The sequence below is a fragment of the Nanorana parkeri genome, unplaced genomic scaffold (genome assembly GCF_000935625.1).
Source record: "Nanorana parkeri isolate BGI_ZX_2015 unplaced genomic scaffold, ASM93562v1 scaffold94, whole genome shotgun sequence".
In the NCBI taxonomy this organism is placed as follows: Eukaryota; Metazoa; Chordata; class Amphibia; order Anura; family Dicroglossidae; genus Nanorana; species Nanorana parkeri.
The window spans coordinates 286471-306597 of NW_017306362.1; the positions used below are offsets into that span (position 1 = coordinate 286471).

The window sequence follows — 20127 nt, forward strand, 5'->3', positions numbered from 1 at the left end:
CCCCCCCCCCCCCTTTGCAGCCTCCACCCCTCTGGTAAGACTTTCCACAAGATTCTGGAGTGTCTGTGGAAATGTGATCATTCAGCCCAGAGAGCTCTTGTGAGGGACAGGTACTGATGTTGGATGGGATGACATGACTCTGTCGGCGTTCCAGTTTATCCCCGACATGTTAGTAGGGCTGAGGCCAGGGCTTTTGATAGGCCACTCGATTTCCTCCACACCAGACTCCTCAAACCATGTCTTTATGGAGCTGGCTATGTACATAGAGGCATAGTCATGTTGGAACAGAAAAAGGCTTCCCCAGACTGTTACCAGATAGTTGGAAATTTGGTCTGTATGCCGTAGTATTAGTTACACTCTTGACTGGGAACGCCTGAACCCAGTAATTTGAAGGGGTGTCCAGACAATTCTCCATGTGGAGTAGGTGTGATGGTCTGTAGAGTAGGTGTGATGGTCTGTAGAGTAGGTGTGATGGTCTGTAGAGTAGGTGTGATGGTCTGTAGAGTAGGTGTGTTGGTCAGTACAAGCAGAAGAAAAGCTTGGCACACACCGGATTTCGCCGGGATAGTTTATTGAAACTTGTACCACATCACTGGTGTCCTGACCAGGTGTGAAGGTCCGGCATCCTCAATCATTTGGCTACACAGTGCATGTACCTTAATCGTATCAAATCACTTTCCACTCGAGGGGCCGATAATGATTCTAATGCTAAAAATAAACAGTTGCTATTGTTTGCACTAATACCTGGTAGGTGCTGCTCATTGTATACTTCTATGTTTATTACAGCGTCCTCTGGAGCAGCCCCAAGACTCTGACGCAGATATGGATGAAGAAGATGCTCTTAATTATTACAAGATGATGGAGAATAAGCTACGGGAAAAAAGGAAACGTGGGGAAAAAGAGACAGTGTATGTAATAATGGCATCACATGATGTATGTTATATATGGGAACTTCTTCTTCTAAGCTGTATTTGTGTCTTCCTAGTGATGAGGAGCCGACAGAAGAAACGGATCCTAATGCAAAGAGAGCTATTACTTACCAGGTAACAATACTAAGACCGTGTGCAGGGTAATTGGATTCTCCATAACTGGGCTACAGCGTAATGATGACTGGGATATGCTATAAAAAAAATCTGCTGGAGATTTTGTGTTTTATATTGTAAAAATGCAGCAGGAGGTGTCGGTACACCTCAAACTCCAAGGTGGGTTGGGAACTGTAGCCGGCAGATCTCGGTACTGGAGTCCCCTACTGGAGTAAAAACGCTGAGGGCAACTAAGCCACCAGATCCCACTTCTAGCCGAAGTATCACTTTAGGACGTAGTAGCCTTTGTGAGATGACTTTAGTGTTCTATTTATGTGTCTATTTGTGGTATAAAACTTGGAGGAAACAAAGTATTTTCTGAACCTGTTTATCTTTCATCATTTCAGATTGCTAAAAATAAAGGACTTACACCTAAAAGAAAGAAGATTGACCGGAACCCCAGAGTTAAACACAGAGAGAAGTTCAGGCGTGCCAAGATCCGCAGAAAGGGCCAGGTATGTTCATTGACAACCATGTGGGTATCCAGGTTTCCTGTGTGTTTTGTTTTTTTCCCTTTTTGTAAACCACTTCTAGTCTGGGCCAGAGACTCCACCAAGATCCAGTCTTCAGACCACCAGTTGTGCATTTCCCATTGTTTCCCATCAATGTGCTCCTTGATAGAACTTCATAGATTTGTATCCGGACCATTTTGAGAAGCATTGTCTGAGACCGCCCCATACAAGTCTGAGGGCTCAGTGTTAGGAAGCAGCTCCATCATCCAGGACAGACCCATACAAGTCTATGAGGGCTCAGTGTTAGGAAGCAGCTCCATCATTCCGGGCAGCCCCATACAAGTCTGAGGGCTCAGTGTTAGGAAGCAGCTCCATCATCCGGGAGGGCTGGATCAGTTCAATTGTCCTTTAAAAAAAAAAAACCCAAAGTAAATGTTTCCTCGTTCATTGAGGGACACAAGAATTCAGATACGGTCAGTCAACTGATTCTCTGATTTGCAAGGCTGCCACCTGGTCCTCTGTTCGTAGGCTCCCCAGGTTTTACCAGGTAGGTTTTCAGGCCTCATCTGATGCCAACTTGGGCCATAAGGATCAGTTCTGTCATTTCCAGTGGGTCCATTAGCATATTATTTGCTGTTTGTCCACGTGTCATTTGGACTGCTTTTGGATGTCCCGATAGTTGAATTCCTGTGTCCCTCGATTCTCTAGATCGTACATATTCATTAAATTGCTTTTATTTTGAAATCGTTCTGTGTACAATGACTTCAATCCACACTATATTACACTCTTATTGCGCCCAGCACACTACCCGAAATGTCACATAAGGCTCATAGTTGTAAGGTTGCATAACCTGCTGAGGGGACTGACGCCTTCATTCTCTCTCCCCATCCCCCGTTGCAGGTAGGTGATAGACAAATTGCCTAAAATATTGCAGTCATTTTTATTTCTTTTAAACCCTCACTGCAATGTTTTATATGGATAACATGTAATGTAGCTTTGCTGTGCTTTTTGTATAGCGTATTCAGAGTTAAGTCCTTACACTAAGCGGATTAGAACGTAATGAAGACATTACTGATAGATTAACAAAGATGGTTGCCCGAGTGCAGATTAAGGGATAATTGCCGTCATCGGTGTTTGCCTGAATTGTAAATGATGAGCAGCCACAGCTCAATGACCACAATCTGTCACCAGTGTTGCCAGTTTCTGTCCTCTGGGGGCCAGTGTCCTCATTCTGTATAACGTTATGTTTGTATGTGACAAGCAGACACCCCTGTCTCCAGATGTAGGGGCTGTGTCAATGGGCACATGCAGCGTGTTAATGACATTAGTGTGAGACGTTTCTTCGAGTATTCAGAATTTCACGGCTGCACATGTCCTGATCCAAGCTTCATTCATTTAGATTTGTATGGGGAGAGATGCAGTTCTTATGCAAACACAAGCCCCTCGGCATGGACCCTCATACTGTGAAAGTAATGCTGGTTATGTAGTAAATCCCATCTCGGATGATTGTTTCCTCCCCTAAGATAAATTAGCCTGCAGAGGTCACACAGTCTTCATAGATATACAAACATCAGCTGGCCATTGCATTGATCGTCTCATGTTAGATGGTCTATCTGGTGTCAGTGACGGGATTGTGAAAGAAGTTTTCATGGCTGCCAACCTGGGCAGAAGGAACGGAGAATATACTAATTGTTTGTCAGGTTTAGAGCATTTCCTCCGGACTTCCACACAGAGGATGAGCTGCATGGCGGAGTGCAAAGTGACACTTTAAGGCTAAAAAGAATGGAGCGGCCAATGCTGACTCCGGGGTTGTCATCACTATTCTAGTGAGCCGCTAAGCTTTAACAAGCATCTGGGCCATTCCTATAATAGGGCCGTGCCTCTGCTGGTATCTAATTAGGGGATGGCAGGTGTGTGTGTGGGGGGCACAACAGAGGAGCGGCCACAGTATTCAAGGGTGCCAACACCTCTTGGCAACCTGTGATGATGTGTTCCGCTTCCCGCCCAGCTCACAGACGTCATCGGTTGCCAGGGAGCTGGGCGGGGGCATTCTGGCTGACGTATTGCCGAGCTCCTGGCAACCAGTGCGCTGGGCAGGAGTGGACACAGAACCGATGACAGGCACACGGGTCTAACACAGCTGCCCATCCACCACGTCTGTTGCAGCCCCGCCCCCCCCCAATCAGCACTAATCTCCTCCCAGCAAGCACTTAGAATCTCACATGTAGATGAATGGTTGGCCACTTCCTCATGTTTTAATTTAGTGCCAGTTCCAAATACCTGTGTGTACAACTAATCCATTCTTCAATCCATCTTCCAGGTTCGAGAGGTCCGCAAAGAGGAGGTTAGATACTCCGGGGAGTTATCCGGAATCCGCGCCGGGGTTAAGAAGAGTATCAAGCTTAAATAATGTGTTTGTAGATATTACATTATATTTTCTATTAAAACATCTTCTATTTGTAAGTGTGCATTGTGGGCGATTTACACTCCTGTGATACTGCATCCAATGTCAACGATCATTTGTGGATAGATGAGATAACATGGGGTATGGACCCTACAAACAGGGGAAATATGTAAATGAAGCTTGTCTAACGCCCAATTATTTAAGTAGTGTGGCCGCCTGGAACCCCACTGAGATGCCGGCTGGTAAAAGAAATCAGACATATATGAATAGCATCAGTTGAGGCAGCCAGCAGCTGCAAGTTGTTCGCTGGGGTTTACCTGCTCCCCTCCTCTTTTGGTCTCGGCTCCCTGGGGTTTACCTGCTCCCCTCCTCTTTTGGTCTCGGCTCCCTGGGGTTTACCTGCTCCCCTCCTCTTTTGGTCTCGGCTCCCTGGGGTTTACCTGCTCCCCTCCTCTTTTGGTCTCGGCTCCCTGGGGTTTACCTGCTCCCCTCCTCTTTTGGTCTCGGCTCCCTGGGGTTTACCTGCTCCCCTCTCTAGCCATACCAACAAAAGGGAAGTCTTCCTGATCATTGTAGTTGGCTGTCACATGATTAGGAGCGCATGCTACCATCTCCCGGTATTAATGTGGTCACAGTGCTGGTGGTACATGCTTGAGCACAAAACGGCAAGGCATATGTGGCGGCATGGAATAAGGCCCACCTCCATGCAGCCGCATACAGTATATGGCTGGTAAGAAAAAGTTAAAGAGCAACTCTAGCAAACATTTCAACTATGCCAGGATATTCTCTCATGTCCTCTAAAAGCGACTGTAGAGAAATTGAACAAATATTGCACAAAACAAGAGAATCAGTCCTTACTTGTGTGAGAGCCGACCCCCTATGTCACTGCAGCGTCCTGTGATTACCTAGAAGCCGGCAGGCGACTCATCCAGAATGTAAATACTCACCTTTCCTGCTGAACGTAGCTTGGATCCTGAGAAAGCTCTGTGTGTCCTGGAATGTGTGCAGGTCAGCAGGAGGAACCTTTGAGATCTGTGGGGGACCATAGAGATGGACAGTCCTAGAAGTTTCCCCTCAGGATTACAGCAACGTTCGGCATGCTGGCTGCAGATAAAGGAGTATGTACACCTTTTATAGGTATGACTTCATTTAAAATAAAAAGTATTACAGCAACAGGGTCACTTTAAAGTAGGGATGTTCCGATACCACTTATTTAAGACCAAGTACTTCCCCTAAGATACCAATTACCGATACTTTTTCTTAAAAGGACATGTGACTTTTTTTCGAAAACACCGACTGATGATTTTAGGGCAGTTTCTCACCAGGGCTACATACTGATGTCACCAGAACTGAATACATGTCCCTGAGGCAGAATAGTATTCTGCTTTGGGAACATGTATTGTGCGAATACACGTCCCCAAACCAGAATTCCTCTGCCTACTGGGTTGAAACACCACACCACCCTGAAAAAGAGGGACCACTACCACCACCACTCCACCCCATCCGCTTCACTGCAACCAGACGATTACAAGCGAATACTCACCCCAGCCTTAGGTGAGTACAACACTTGCACCCCACTCTACCACATTTATTGCCCCAGGTAGTGGCGCTTCCGTCTCCAATTTTTTGTTTCCCTGGTTTTAGTGCACAGCCTTTGATTGGTCAGTCTGTACTGAAAACAATAAACAGGTCACTATGTAGAATACAAAATCTGAATCTTATTTCCAGTAATATCTTTCCATTCATTGTATACAGAAGTGCGCAGCATACAGAGATCTGCATAGACATCATATCATGAATGTAGTTTGATGGTCATCCAGAGAGATGCGTGTCCATGATTATTATCCCACCTTTCTGTCCTTGATACATGCGACTAGCCTTCTCATCTCTTCCCCAAGTCTGTTTGCTGGTCCCACGGCTATCTCTCCCCCATCAGGCTCTTTCCGGCAACTGACAGGCAAGTATAAAAGGTACCGATGCATTACCATGGACGGAATGGGCAAGTTGCTGGAACCTTTGTTGATCCTGGAAAAGGGAGTTGCCTTCATAATCTCGTGTTGTAGTAGTAGAGCACCGTGACCCATGCAGAGTCTAGACCCATCACAACCCTTGCTTGGAGCTGGTCTGCTCAATGAAATTGGTATGACGTGAAGTCAAGTCATTGATGATCTTATCCTCGATCTCTATGCCGGAGCGCTCCTCTTCATCAGACACCGAGAGCTTTGCCTCTTCTGTGTTGGTCACGACCATGACATAGGATCTCAGCGTGTCCAGAATGTTGGCCACCACGACCTGGTGGCGGTAGGTGGCCAGGGCTTTCCGAGATTTCTCGATTAATATCTGTGGGTCGGTTTCCAGTTTAAAGGAAATCACAAAGGCTTTGGGGGCCCAGTCTTTCACCAATGGGGACAGCATTTTAGGAACCATCTTCATTGTAATCTGTAATACAAAGAGAAGGACAATTCTTGGTTGCAGTAGAGTGAAGCATGACTACATCTATGCCCCAATCTTACTCCCGGAGACCCCAGTGGAGAGATCATTACCATCCGAGGTCCTATCACGACAGACGTCATCCAACAATAAACTGATACAAATATTATATACACTCCGAGTGGCATCTCGGTCACCCGCTGTTTTTATATTCTCTATCTCTACGGGAGAGGGGATCGGAACACAGATATATAACATGACAAATACTGGAACTTTCCGGAATTGGTACTTTTCAAGTCTGTAATTGTGTTATTTTATATTTGCACGCCCTTTTTTATTGTTGTTTGATGATCAGCGCTATACAAGGGGAGGCCAATAAGTTCTTCCCCTCACCATGATCTGGATGTGCTAGGGATCTGACATTTTGCAGGTTTATAGGTGGACATCTTAGTAATATGCATGCCAATTTATGTTTTTGTGGGTCGTGGTGAATTATAGTTCATGATCACACCAACAACATTTCTTTACTCTTAGTCCACTTAATTAGGTTTTTATTTCTATGACCCCATTGGAAGATTTTGCCTCACTTCCGGTCATACAATAAATAGTGGGCGTGGTTTTCACCCGGAAATGAAGCCACAGACAGAAGTTAAAACATTGTCATGAGTTCCAAGCCTTCCTCACTCTGCTGCATTGGGTTTGGTCTGTGTCCCCGACAGCGAGATGTCCGCTCATTTTCTGTCCTGACAGTAAGTGAAGGAAAATCTTTAAATCGGGGATAAAGACAGCTGATAATAAACAGACAGATTGCTCTAACCCAGGAATAGGCAACCTCGGCACTCCAGCTGTTATGGACCTACAAGCTTCTGATCCCAGAGATAGGACTTGTAGTGTCAGCACAGCTGGAGGGCTGAGGCTGCTTACCCCAAACTCCAACCCTCCAGCTGTGGTGAAACTACAAATCCCATGATGCATCTCTCTCCGGGAGTCATGTCTGTGGCTGTGAGAATCTTGCAATGCCTCATGGGATTTTTAGTTCCACCACAGCTGGAGGGCCGGAGTTTGGCTACCCCTGCTCCATCAAAAATAAAATCTAGTGTTTTTAAGAGGTCAGTCATGGCAACCACATTGCTTCCTCAGGACAGGTTCTCTTAAGGCCTTATTCACACGAGAAAAGGCCGGCACGTCCAGCTCTGTGCACGGCCGTATCGGGCCGCTCCCAGGAAGGACAGGTGCTGCGTGTGATTAGTACACAGGCCCTGTCCTTCTCTATGGGAGTACGCGGCTGTACGCCTACGCTTGCCCGCCCTGCACGTCCTTGTGGGTGTCCATACTTGTACGCTGACAGGATGGATCCTGTCTGCGTCCGAGCCGGGACACCTGCACCCGTATGGACCTGCGCTTGGGGTGAGCGTAGGGCGGCGTACTCCCATAGAGAAGGACAAGTAAGCTGCCATTGCCGACCTTGCTTCCATGCTGATCCGTGGCTTCATTTTTGCATCACTGGTCAGGGGTTTTGACTGCACCTGCTGCACACCTGATACAGGTCAGTCAAGCAATACAAATGGCAACCGCCCAAATCAATTCCTAACCAGTATTACCGTCAGGCGCACATGGAGGAAGGGCTTAACACAGAAACACAAACATATCCCGGTACACTCACCAGCCAGCCTGCAAGAAACACACATTACACTAACTATTGGCGTTACTAGTGTCATGGCTTTTGCAATATGTGTGGAAGCCGCACTGTCCCATCAAGGCTCCTCTGTGTAGTGTGGCCCTAACTAATCTATGAGAGCCGCCATCTTGGAGCATATCTAGATTGCTTGTTAGATTTGGTGTGGGGACACACTGGGGGCTTCAGCTGCCATTGTGATGTGCGGGGCTTCTGGTGTCCCTGTGCCCTTTGAGGAATGGCAAACTGGCCAACCTGCACCCAATTCATCCTTTGCTATATATGCTCCAAGATGGAGGCTCTCATAGATTAGTTAGGGCCACACTACACAGGGGGCCCTAGACAACAACCTCCGTTTATGCAACTACAACCTCCGTTTTTAACCCTAGGAGCTCAGTCACACCAGATGCAGTGCGTTCCGGCCCGATTCGGGCCAGAACGCATTGCATTGCATTGCGGCCGGCTCACTATGTTGTGGGGCAGGAGGGGACGTGGTGGTCCAGTAAAGTGAATGGCAGCGTAGCCACACCTTCCGGCCTCAATGTGATCGCCCGCACAGGAACAAAGGCACCTTATGCCTGCGATCTGGTCCGAACAAAATGCTGCAAGCACTATTTTGTTCAGACCGGACTGCAGGCATAATGTGCCTTGCGTTCTTGCGCGGCCAATCGCATCGTGGCTGGAGGGCGTGACTGCGGTGCCCCCTCCTGCCCCACAACATAGTGAGCTGGCCACAATGCGATGCAGTGCGTTCTGCCCAGAATCGGGCCGGAATGCACTGCATCTGGTGTGAAGGAGGCCTATTAGTTAGACAATGTGATTTGTTTTTCGCAGGCTGGCTGGTGAGTGTGCTGGCAAGTGTTTGCTGGTGAGTGTGCTGGCAAGTGTTTGCTGGTGAGTGTGCTGGGAAGTGTTTGCTGGTGAGTGTGCTGGGAAGTGTTTGCTGGTGAGTGTGCTGGTGAGTGTGCTGGCAAGTGTTTGCTGGTGAGTGTGCTGGCAAGTGTTTGCAGAGACAGCCAGGTAATTAGCATTTTTGGAAGGTGCGCAATGTACAGTACAGATGTATAAAGTTCTTCACAAGGTACGGATAGTGAATTGGCTTTGCTGCGAGTTTATAAATTACCTGCAGTGGCCCACTAGACGACTGAATCTTATGTTCTGGCATCTCGGACGCTGGGATGTAGAAGTCTGACACTGCCGCAGCCAAGTAGAACATGGCACTTGATCCTGGAATAAAAGACAGAAATCAGATGTATGAAAAGTAAAGAGCGAGCCGACATACTGCCATTATATGGAGGAGCTCCTATCCCCACCGACCACCCGAGTCTGGACAGGCAGCTGCATTGCCCCCAATCTCCGAGTAGTACTGTGTACATTACATTGCTGTCCTGAGGCTGGTAATACAGTCCGGAGAGCGGAGCTGGAATACTCCCCAGGAGCTGGCTCTGATATTCTTAAAGGGACTTTTATAGTAATGACTTCCTTCTAAAGGGCTTGCTGCCTGTCTCTGGCTTGCAATACTGAGTCCCCTGACCTGGAAGAGGCAACAATACTCCTCGGCATGCAAGAAAAAAGGAGACCAGAGCCACCAGCGTCTGATCCCTCTACACCCAGCTCTGTGCCCGTTATCACACATCTAGACAAACAGGGAAGCTGAAACCCCACCCCCCAAATTCCCACCTAGGCTGACAACCAGAAATAATACTACTCACTGGCAGACAGGAAATAACAATTACCGTTGTCAGATCTCTTCTTATACCCCCAGATCTATCTTCTTACAGTGCAGACACCCGGGCAGGCAGGAAGGGGAAGGTGGGGGCGTCATACTCTGGTGTAATGTTCTCTAATTTGTGCCCCTTATGATGTAACAGGCAGGTGGATACCAACCTTAGTGCTCTGCCCACCTAGTGAGCTAAGGACAGGAAGACTACTCCACGTCATACAGGAAATGCTGAGACTGGCAGTGCCAATAACCCCAGATCTGTGCCCCCTATACTACACACACCCAGGCAGGTGTATTGCCCATAGGCCTCCGTCGCTCACCCAGGCAGGAAGGGAGTGGTGGTGCGAGTCATCCACCAAGCACAATGCCCATTTAGCTGGCATCTAGGGACAGGTAAGGTGTTTGGGATCACCCCTGGGGTAATGTCCACCTAGCAGGCTGAGTCAAGGAAGACTACACTATGGAAGGTCATCCCAGTGTATGAGGACATCTAGAGAACACACACCTAGACAGGAAGTGGAAGATGGCTGGACTCACCCTCCAAGTATAATGGCCTCCTAGCTGGCTGAGGAAAGGAAGGCTGGGTACCCCAGACTAGTGGCCACCGAGTGGGCTGAGGACTTCTACACCACACACCCATACGGAATGGGCAGCCAGGTGGATGGGGTCACCTCCTGATAATGTCCACCTAGGAGGCTGAGGACCTCTATACCACTCCTCGGACCTAAACAGGAAGGGAAGGTTGGTGTTTGGTGTCACCCTCTAAGTATAATCTTGGTGGCTGGGTGTCTCCATACCACCCTGACAGGAAGAAGGTATTTGGGGTCACACTGGGTGTAATGCCCACAAGGGCAGAGGACCATTATACCATTCCTTACACCCAGACAGGACTGGGCAGGTGGGTAAATAGGGTCACCTCAGGTGTCATGCCCACCTAGTGGGCTGATTGCCTCTGTACCACCCATACAGGAAGGGGAGGTGGGTGTTCGGGGCAGGCTGAGTGTCTCTATACCACCCATACAAGAGAGATGGGGGTTTGGGGCCACCCTTGGAGTAATGCCCACTTAGCAGAGTGCCTCTATGCCACCTATACAGGAATGAGAGGTGGAGGTTTGGGGTCACCCTGGGTGCAATGCCCTACTAGTTGGGTGAGGTGGGTGTTTTTTTTTTGGGGGGGTCACCCTATATGTAATACCCACCCAGCAGAGTGTCTCTATACCACCTGTACAGGAAGAGGTGGGTATTCGGGGTACCCCCAGGTGTCATGCCCACCTAGCAGGCTGAGTCTCTCTATACCACTCATACAGGAATGAGAGGTGGATGTTTGGGGTCACCGGGCTTCATGCCCACCTAGTGGGTTGAGTGTCGCTATACCACCCATACAGGAATGAGAGTTGGGTGTTTGGGGTCCCCCCAGGTGCCATGCCCACCTAGTGGGTTGAGTGCCCGGGCAGCGGCCAGCAAGAGGTGCAGATAGTCGGACAGGGTGTGGTACTCCAAGGCCATCATCCTCCCGGTCTCCTTCACCCTCTTATAATCCTCCAGGACTTCTACTATGCCAGGCAAGCGGTTCAGCTCCGCCTCCAACCGGGGCTCCTCCCCTCCGGAGGCGGGCACTAGGCGGAGATTGTCCAGCCAGTTCTGGTTGCTATAGCGGCGGTTGTACGGAAAGAGGGATCGGTGCCGGTGCAGGAAGATGACAGCGTAGCCGGCTTGCATGAAGTACTCGGCCGAGGCGGCTCCTCTCCGGCCGCTGCTGAAGTTATCCAGGAAGCGCACCGTGCGGGACTCCAGCGGAACCTTGGTTCCCCCCGAGGTGACGAGCACTACCCGCCGCCCCTCCGTGCTGTGTCCCCGGGCGAACTGCTCCATGGCCCGGCCTGCCTCTTCCACGTCGACTTGTGGGGGCGCGAAGTCCCGCCGGAGCTCATCCGCCATGGTGTGCCGCGACCCGCAGTACGACTGATCTGTCACCTTACAATGCACTACTGCCGGTGTTCCGGCTTCTGCGTCACTTCCGGCGCGACCGGAATTTCCCAGGCGCCATCCTTGATTCGGGCAAATACCAGAACTGTCAATTTCTAGGAGAGCCTGTGCAGTATTTATACTGATCACTAGATGGCAGAGTACAGGAAACATGGTGTGAAAGGGATTGCCATCCTTAAAAATGCCAGTTGTCTGGCTGGCTCCGGCTTACATACTTGCAAATGACAAGCATGCAGCAAGTAAAAGTACTACTGATTTGCTTGCTTTGCAGGCTGTGTTTCCTGTAACACACGCTAAGTAGTGTAAGGAAAGGAGTGAGTGGATTCATATTACAATTCTTTATTTTGCTTTACTTACAGAGACGGACTGCTTTTCCACCACTGCTTTCCCCCCCCCTCCCTTTCATCAACATGCTAATAATACTCTTTAATAAAACCTTTCCATTCTCATTACACACCTTATTTTAGATCCAGTGATCTCATCACTGGGTCTCTGTGCTTCTGTTTACAATGCAGGCAGATCATAGCTGGTGGGAGGGGTCGGCAGGGTGCTTTACATAGCTTCCTGAAAACATCACAGAACCCTGTCTCAGTACTCCTCTCAGGATCCCTCAGTCCTAAAGCAAGGCAGGTTGTATTTGCATGCAAACCGCCCTAGAACCCTACCAACTCTTCCCTTTTGGGTTCAGGACCACATTAAATCCCAGCACCAGGTGACACAGACCCCCCTCTTCCCCCAAATTTCTTCTTTTATACATACCTATATTGGAGCAGTCTTCACTCTGGTCATGTGATGTCTGGTGGGGGACAAGGGGATGGACACCCTGGAAGTGTTGGCTGCCCAGCAAACTTTGGGGGACAGTTCCGCAGAAACAGGGCAGCTTCCGTCAGCAGAGGCTCTTTACTGGTAACATCTTTATAGCTTTATTTTATTTATGAGATCAGCAACAGGAAGGCCTCACACTAGTCAGCTTAACCACTTCCTGACTAGATCCCACATATGTGTGGCAGCAGCAGCAAGGTGGTCCATAATGCCCAGCCGCCATATATGTGTCCACTGTTCTGTGCTGGGAGAGCACTGTGAGCTTGCTCAGTGTTACAAGTATGCCGCTCCTAATAACCAGACCCATCTAGACGTTCAGAAACTTCCTTATTGAAGATGTCCATAGGATGTGTTTCCTGAATGCCCTGTAAATAATGTACCTCTTGCAGAGCCCACCTTCTGAACTACGACTCAGCTTCTGAACAATGTAACATTATCACTGCTTGCTGGAAGCAATGCATGATGGGAAATGTAGTCTTGAGAAATGATGATTGTATCACATCAAGCAGCAGGCAGAGAGCCGCAAAGCACACTGGGGATCCAGGAAGTTGGTGAAAGTGATGGGCAGACTGAAAGCAGCACTCATTACATAAAAGGGATTTTTGTTATTCCTATGTAAGCTTTGATTGTATTATCAGACAGATCTCCAGTATGTATTCCTATTACAATGCTGATGTTATAGCAGGAGAGGATATGCTGGGACTTTACAACTCCTTTATGTTAGATGCAAATCATGAATTTTTGTTTTATAGGTCAGCCTCAGTCCAGCTCTTTTATATAGGACCTTGAGGGCTGCCGTACCACGTGCCTTACCATTGCTGTAGTGTCATTCATTCTAAATGGCACCCCAACGCATCTTCTCCACACACACTATCTTGCATTGCGTGTGCCGCTGATGAGGAGGATCCATGCACACATTTTTGGTCCATTGTGGCATCTTCATTGATTGGGCTGCCCTAACACACTGGAGCAGGACTGGTCTATCTGAACAGACCCTCAAAGAGGAACTTTACCCTTATCTTTGAAATGACAACAAAGGTACCTTCAGAAATGTTTAGTGACGATAACCTACAATCAGATACTTCTAGATAAGTGCCAGCTTTGTATTCTTTATATACCTTATTTTTATTTTCCTCCCCGTTATACTTAGTAAAAATGGCCACTGTGGGAATATCTGTAAAAATTAACTCAAGGCAAGTGGACCTGCAGTATTTTTCTTGAAGACGTTTCACTGGTGAAACATGAGACCAGTGAAACCACTTCAAGAAAAATACAGCAAGTTCAGTTGCCTTGAGTTAATTTTTACAGATATACCCTGACCTGGATGAATGAGAACCTTCACAGACATTTTTACTAAGGGCAGAGTAATATATTTCCCTTTACTTCCTGGAACTCTGGCACATGTGACCATGCACATCATCTCAGGAGAGGAAAAAGTCTTTCCCTGAGATCATCAGATTACAGACGAGATTTCCCAGCAATGCTCTGCTGCTGTAATCTTCCCAGGATGCAACGCTTGGGCACATTACATCACTAATGCCCGAGAGGACCAGGAAGTGGAAAAACAGTAATTGTAAGCAAAAGAAAAATGTGTTTTAAAAAGGAGAACTATGAGGTGAGTGCTTTTTCACTCACCTCATAGTTCTAGCCGACCTGTGACAATGAGACTGTCACAGGTCGGCTCAGTAGATCAGGAGGTGAGCTGTACAGGAGGGAGTTCAATTTCCAGGAAAACTTCACCTACATACAATGCCAGCTTCCCATGTCTCTGGATCTACAGAGAGCAGGACATGGTTGTCACTGAAGGGTTACCCATGATGCTGCATTTTTACCATCATATTCCAAACGTGAAATTTTCTAGGTTTTTAGACATAGGACGCCAATCCCATTCCCTAATACTAGGGATGCACCGATACCGGTATTTCTTTATCGAGTACCAATATATATATATATTTTTTCCCGGTACTCACCAATACCAGAAGTCCCATTCAGGAAGCCAGGTGGCGTGTATTATTATTATTATACAGGATTTATATCAAGCCAACAGTTTGCGTAGCGCTTTACAACATAAGGAATACAATTCAGGACAAGATGGTAAGGAGGGCCCTGCCCCTGAGGGCTTACAATCTAAAAGAAGACTCACCACCTGACTTGCTGATTAGCAGGGAAGCAGTCCCCATGCTCCTAGTCACTAGGTGACGAGAAAGCATGGAGCCAGCTTTCTGGCAAATCAGGAAGCTGGGCACCGTGTAATGACACGGCGCCTGGCTTCCTGATTGGCCGGGAAGCCGGCTCCCTCGTCAGAAGGTGACGAGGGAGCATGAAGTCAGCTTCTCGACCAATCAGAAAGCCGGGTAGGGAGTCATTACATGCTGCCAGGCTTCCCAATTGGCCGGGAAGCCGGCTCCATGCTCCCTCGTTGACTAGGGAGCATGGAGCCGGCTTCCTGATACTGGAAGTATCGGGCTAGGCATTGGAGCGAGTATGAGTACTTACCCAAATACTAGGCACCGATACTAGTATCGGTATTGGTGCATACCTACCTAATACAGATGACCACTAGAGGGAGCATACACTGAGTGGCCACATTATTATGACCACCTGACGTTTGTAGGCAAACATTTAAAAGTAAAACAAAAAAAAACAAAGAGCCAAATCCATTTATCACATATATACAATATAGATATGTACACATATATCAACCTCTTAAAGAACAATATCAAAATAGTCTATTCCTATTGAAATTTCCTTCCTAGAACCTTGCTTCGGGCCTTGAACATGACAATTGAAAGAGCTTTATTTACACGAACAAAACATACAATAAACACACCGACTCGCTACGGCCACAAATGGCTGAAGAACTGGTACGCTGGAACAGATCTCTCTGTTGTAGTTATAGGCAGAGGTTTAACAGTTACAAAAAGGAGGGGGGGCGGGGTTCAGGGGGTGGGTGTATGGCAAATAAAATATACAGAAAAAGGAAAGGTTGTTTGATTGCAGTCTAACAAGTGAACGCTTTAAACCAGGGGTGGGCAACCTCAGAACCTACAAATCCCATCAAGACACTGGGAGTCATGCCTGTGGCTGTTGGAGTCTTGCAATGCCTTATGGGATTTGAAATTCCACAACAGCTGGAGTGCCGAGGTTGCCTACCGCTGCTTTTACATATTCTATGGATTGTCTAGTAATGAACTATTATAATTCAAGCTCATGAAAGGCAGGCATAGGCTTGTAAAATTCAACCGATAGTCAATGGTTTAAGTCGTCCTTTTATAACCAGGTGTTCCGTGGAAGCCTAGGGTTCCTCCACAGGTCACTAGGGGTTCCTTACGCTGTGGCTGATTGACCTCCCATTTGATGGAGCCTGCATAGTTCTAGGGCCAATGCCACTTGTGCAAAGCCAGCACCATGACACTAATTTTATTTTTAGTTGTCTGTAAGAATGGGATTTTGGCCACCAAGTTGCGTTGCTCCTAATGACCACCACTGTAAGGGTTGCGTTCCTCCTAATGATCACCACTGTAAGGGTTTCGTTCCTCCTAATGACCAACACTAAGGGTTTCGTTCCTCCTAATCACCACCACTGTAAGGGTTTTGTTCCTCCTAATGATCACCAATGTAAGGGTTTTGTTCCTCCTAATGATCACCAATGTAAGGGTTTTGTTCCTCCTAATGATCACCACTGTAAGGGTTTCGTTCCTCCTAATGACCAACACTAAGGGTTTCGTTCCTCCTAATCACCACCACTGTAAGGGTTTTGTTCCTCCTAATGATCACCAATGTAAGGGTTTTGTTCCTCCTAATCACCACCACTGTAAGGGTTTCGTTCCTCCTAACGATCAATGTAAGGGTTTTGTTCCTACTAATGACCAACACTAAGGGTTTCGTTCCTCCTAATGACCACCAATGTAAGAGGCATTTTTGCCATGGACTCCCAATGAATTGGTTAAAGTAAGGGTTCCCTGAGACCGTATAACTATTTTAAGGGTGCCTCTGGGATAAAGCGGTTGAGAAAGACTGGTTTAGGTCCTGTTAAGCCAAGAGCGTGCAGGCAACCACTTGGCGGGTCAGGCAAATTGGCATGAGGCGGCAGTCTACAAGGAAGGAAGGCTGTATATTGTGCACAGATCCAGCTTCTTACCATTCAGCGTATTCACAAAGACCGTTAATCTTGGTCTTTCTCTGAGATCTATATAACTGAATACACAACTCGACCTTCTACTATAGAATCAGCAGGAGAGGATCACTGGGGTCCTTTTGATGTAACTGGACTCATAACGTCCCATTCTCTCTGAACGCTCGCTCAGTTGGCCTTGTACCATCACGATCCTATTGAATTCTGTGACACGCACACAACACATGTAGGCCTCCAATTCTACCCAACACCTTCTAATATTGTTTGTGGCTTTAAGCAGAACATTTTCCCATTTCTGGGACTTCTGTTCATATTCATATAGTTTCACTAGACTGCACAATATTTTAGAGGGCTCCTGGACAAGAACACTTTTCTGCCCAATGTTGTAGCAAATTTACGGAGATGAAGAGTTTTATCAATTGTATCATGGAGCGAGTTGTCAAAAGGACACCCTGAACCTGCTTCAAGTGACATCACTCTATGGAAACAGCATTTGGATATTAAAACCTTTTAATACATCAATCTTGGGGAAGGAGCAAAGAGGCTACTCTTCAGCCAGAGCTGCCGATAAACCATACACTTCCTCCGCATTAGGCTTCGTGTATGAACAATATGGACATAAAGCCCCTGTATGGCTGAGATGGGCAGGCAGCTTGTATGGCCAGTTCTTCCCTACCTAGTGAAGAACCTCGAACGAGTCATTCACAAGGCAGTGATGGACATGTTAACAATAGTGTGTAATCAGCAGCTGTCACCCCTAATTACACATTGTTTACATGTTGGTCCTGAATAATGTCATTCATGTGGTGGCAGTACATGCACAGAACGCCCTCGGATTTCAGTCAATAAGGGCAATGAGCACTGTACGCATGTGCGCTGCTGCATGAGTGACCAATTCAGGGCCAACCTGTAAACCAGCAGCGATGACCGCTGATTATTGTTTACATGTAGGCCTTAAGCAGCAGTGTCCGGGTCCAATGCGGTGTATTCATATAAACTTTAGTACACACATTTACATGCATACAGTGCAAAATACAGTCGCACACAGGACCCTTAACACAGATTTTGGTTATCACAGCTAAACCCTGCAGACCAAAAGAGACCAGTGTGCACGAGCCCATAGGATACAATAATCTGTGTATTTGTGGATCTGAACACAGCACATTGTACCCCCGTGTGCATAAGCCCTTACATTTGTTGATTCCTCGGGGACGGCACATGAGCTAAAATGGCTTCAGGAGTTCCTGAGGGCAAGCAGTGCTTTCCTACAGCGAATAGTCAGAAACATCATGGCACACGTGTGCACGTTGGGTCATACACTCTCTTTCCATGCAGGTTTTTGCACCAACCATGACTCAGAAAGCAGAGATGTGAGGTCTTGGCAGAAGGGGGTGAGATACCCTGGCTGGAGTACAGGAGCTGTGCTGCCATTCCGACATGGACTAGTGTTGTTGGGCACTATGTTCATTTGTCTGTATGGGCCTTTAATATTGAATTCCCGCCCCTTTCATACTCGAGGCTGAATCCATTTTTTTTCTCTCCTATTAAAGAGCTTTAAAAAAAAATCTATGACCAGTTAAGCCCTGGATAATCAACTCGCCAAATTATCCTGAGCAGGCTAAATGCTGCGTTCCAATTTATCCATACAGACTGCAGGGAGATCAGAAAATAGATTTATCTATATTGTGGCTTCAAATACCTGAATCTGAATATCATACACATCTACGTCTAGAACAAGACAAAAAAATTATTTGATTGCACAATACAGATTCCTAACATCACCAAGAGCTCAATCGCAAGCCATCTGAGAGCCAATCGGCTTTCACTGGTCTGACACCAAAAATGTCATCTCTGATTGGCTGCAGAAGAAGCTTATTTTCTTGAATATCCAGAAACATTCCTGATCTGTGTTATGACATAAGAGGACAGCAGCTTTCTACTGACTGTGCAGTATTAGGGGTTAATGATGATGATTGTGTGTGTATACAGCTATTCCTCACATAACGGCCTAGTAGGTGGGCTGTAGGAGAGCTGGTCGTAAGTGCGAGCGGTCACTAAACAGGTAGGTTGTTAAGTGAATTTGGCTTTGGCATTTCATCCCACTGAGTGTAAAATCCATAACATATCATATATACATACATTTATCATAATTCATCTTTAAAAGGACGCCTCCGCTCTCCAGGGACTAGTAGAGTCTGGTTTAACATGGTTTATGTGTAAATAATACCTCTAAGATTCTACGGGCCCCATACCATACCACGGGGATATACGACGCCTTTGATGCACTGTGGCAGCGTTTCTCCATGATACATGAAAGGGACAGGAGGAGGGGATTTGAGTACGGCTGAAAAGCATAATCTTACCCTACAATAATATTCCATTCGTCATCACCGGGAATTTCTACAAATGCTGTAAAATTGTTATCCACTTTTCATACAAGTTACCTCTTTTTGGGTTTAGTGGCCCATTATTTATACATTTTATTATTCTTTTTTTTTTGGAGTGTCGCTCTTATTATATTAAGGGATTTTTAAGAATTTATAACTCACAGGTTTGCCTAACTACAGTTTACATTGTTATTAAAACTTCTTGTGCAAACTGCATGGTACTACTAAGGTACACGTCAGCTGCTGTCTTATAAAATATACATTATGTATACATTAAAAATATTTAAAAAACTGGGCGGGTGTTTAGCACCATAAATACGCGATAGTTCTGACATCCTTGCCCGTTAGAGGGTAAAATACTGAGCACCTATTGTCCTACAGCTAAATCATTTATATCAAAAGAAGGATTTGATTTCTGCAGAGGTCGCGTGGAAACCACTGGGCTGTAAGCGCTAGAAAAAATGTAAACATTTACAACACAAAGGCAATATTGCACAAAACATGTAGATCGGTTAGGATGAAGGTTGGGAGAGGCGAGACGATGGGGAGGAGTCATAAGAGAGAAGCTACGTAGGGACTGTGGAAGCTGACAGCGGTTTGCATGGCTGGCAAAGGATTATGGGAGGTTTTCATAAACAGAACTTCGCAGGGAGAAGAGAATCCGATGATAAAATAATTACATGTGGGCCAGGTTTTGTAAGAATGGCGGGCAGATTACTTTAATAAAAACCCCGACATCACCATCATATCTTGTAGTGAAGTAAGGGTTGGCAGAAGGAACTCCAGCACACATCGGGCAACCAGAAATCTGACAAGTCCACAAGTGTTGGATCCTGTGGGATGTTCTCTACTGCAAAATTCAAGGGTGCAAGCAGTGGGAGAGGTGGGCATTCATTGAGGGGAATTCATCAAAACTGGAGCAGTTGCCCATAGTAACCAATCAGCTTCTCTCTTCAGTTAAGATTTGAAAATGAAATGGCGAAAAAACTGGGAAAAAACAACCAAAACATGTTTGTGGGATTTCTATATCC

At 46.8% G+C, this 20127-nt stretch overlaps 2 protein-coding genes across 2 annotated transcripts in view; one reads left to right on the forward strand and one right to left on the reverse strand.

Moving 5' to 3' along the window:
• Positions 1-3993, forward strand: part of UTP3 (UTP3, small subunit processome component homolog (S. cerevisiae)) — a 14850-nt gene extending 10857 nt beyond the window's left edge. The window contains exons 13-16 of the mRNA XM_018552668.1: positions 787-908; positions 986-1043; positions 1430-1537; positions 3855-3993. Of these exons, the coding sequence (XP_018408170.1) occupies positions 787-908; positions 986-1043; positions 1430-1537; positions 3855-3944 (378 nt within the window). The 3' untranslated portion in view covers positions 3945-3993. The remainder of the gene's footprint in view (positions 1-786; positions 909-985; positions 1044-1429; positions 1538-3854) is intronic.
• A 1991-nt stretch (positions 3994-5984) lies between these two features.
• PPCS (phosphopantothenoylcysteine synthetase) lies at positions 5985-11744 on the reverse strand. The gene is made up of 3 exons (XM_018552669.1): positions 11197-11744; positions 9167-9270; positions 5985-6377 (listed from the first exon to the last, which is right to left on the reverse strand). The coding sequence occupies exons 1-3, from the start codon at positions 11702-11704 to the stop codon at positions 6039-6041; spliced, it is 951 nt and encodes a 316-aa protein (XP_018408171.1). The 5' UTR covers positions 11705-11744; the 3' UTR covers positions 5985-6038.
• Between the last annotated feature and the right edge of the window lie 8383 nt (positions 11745-20127).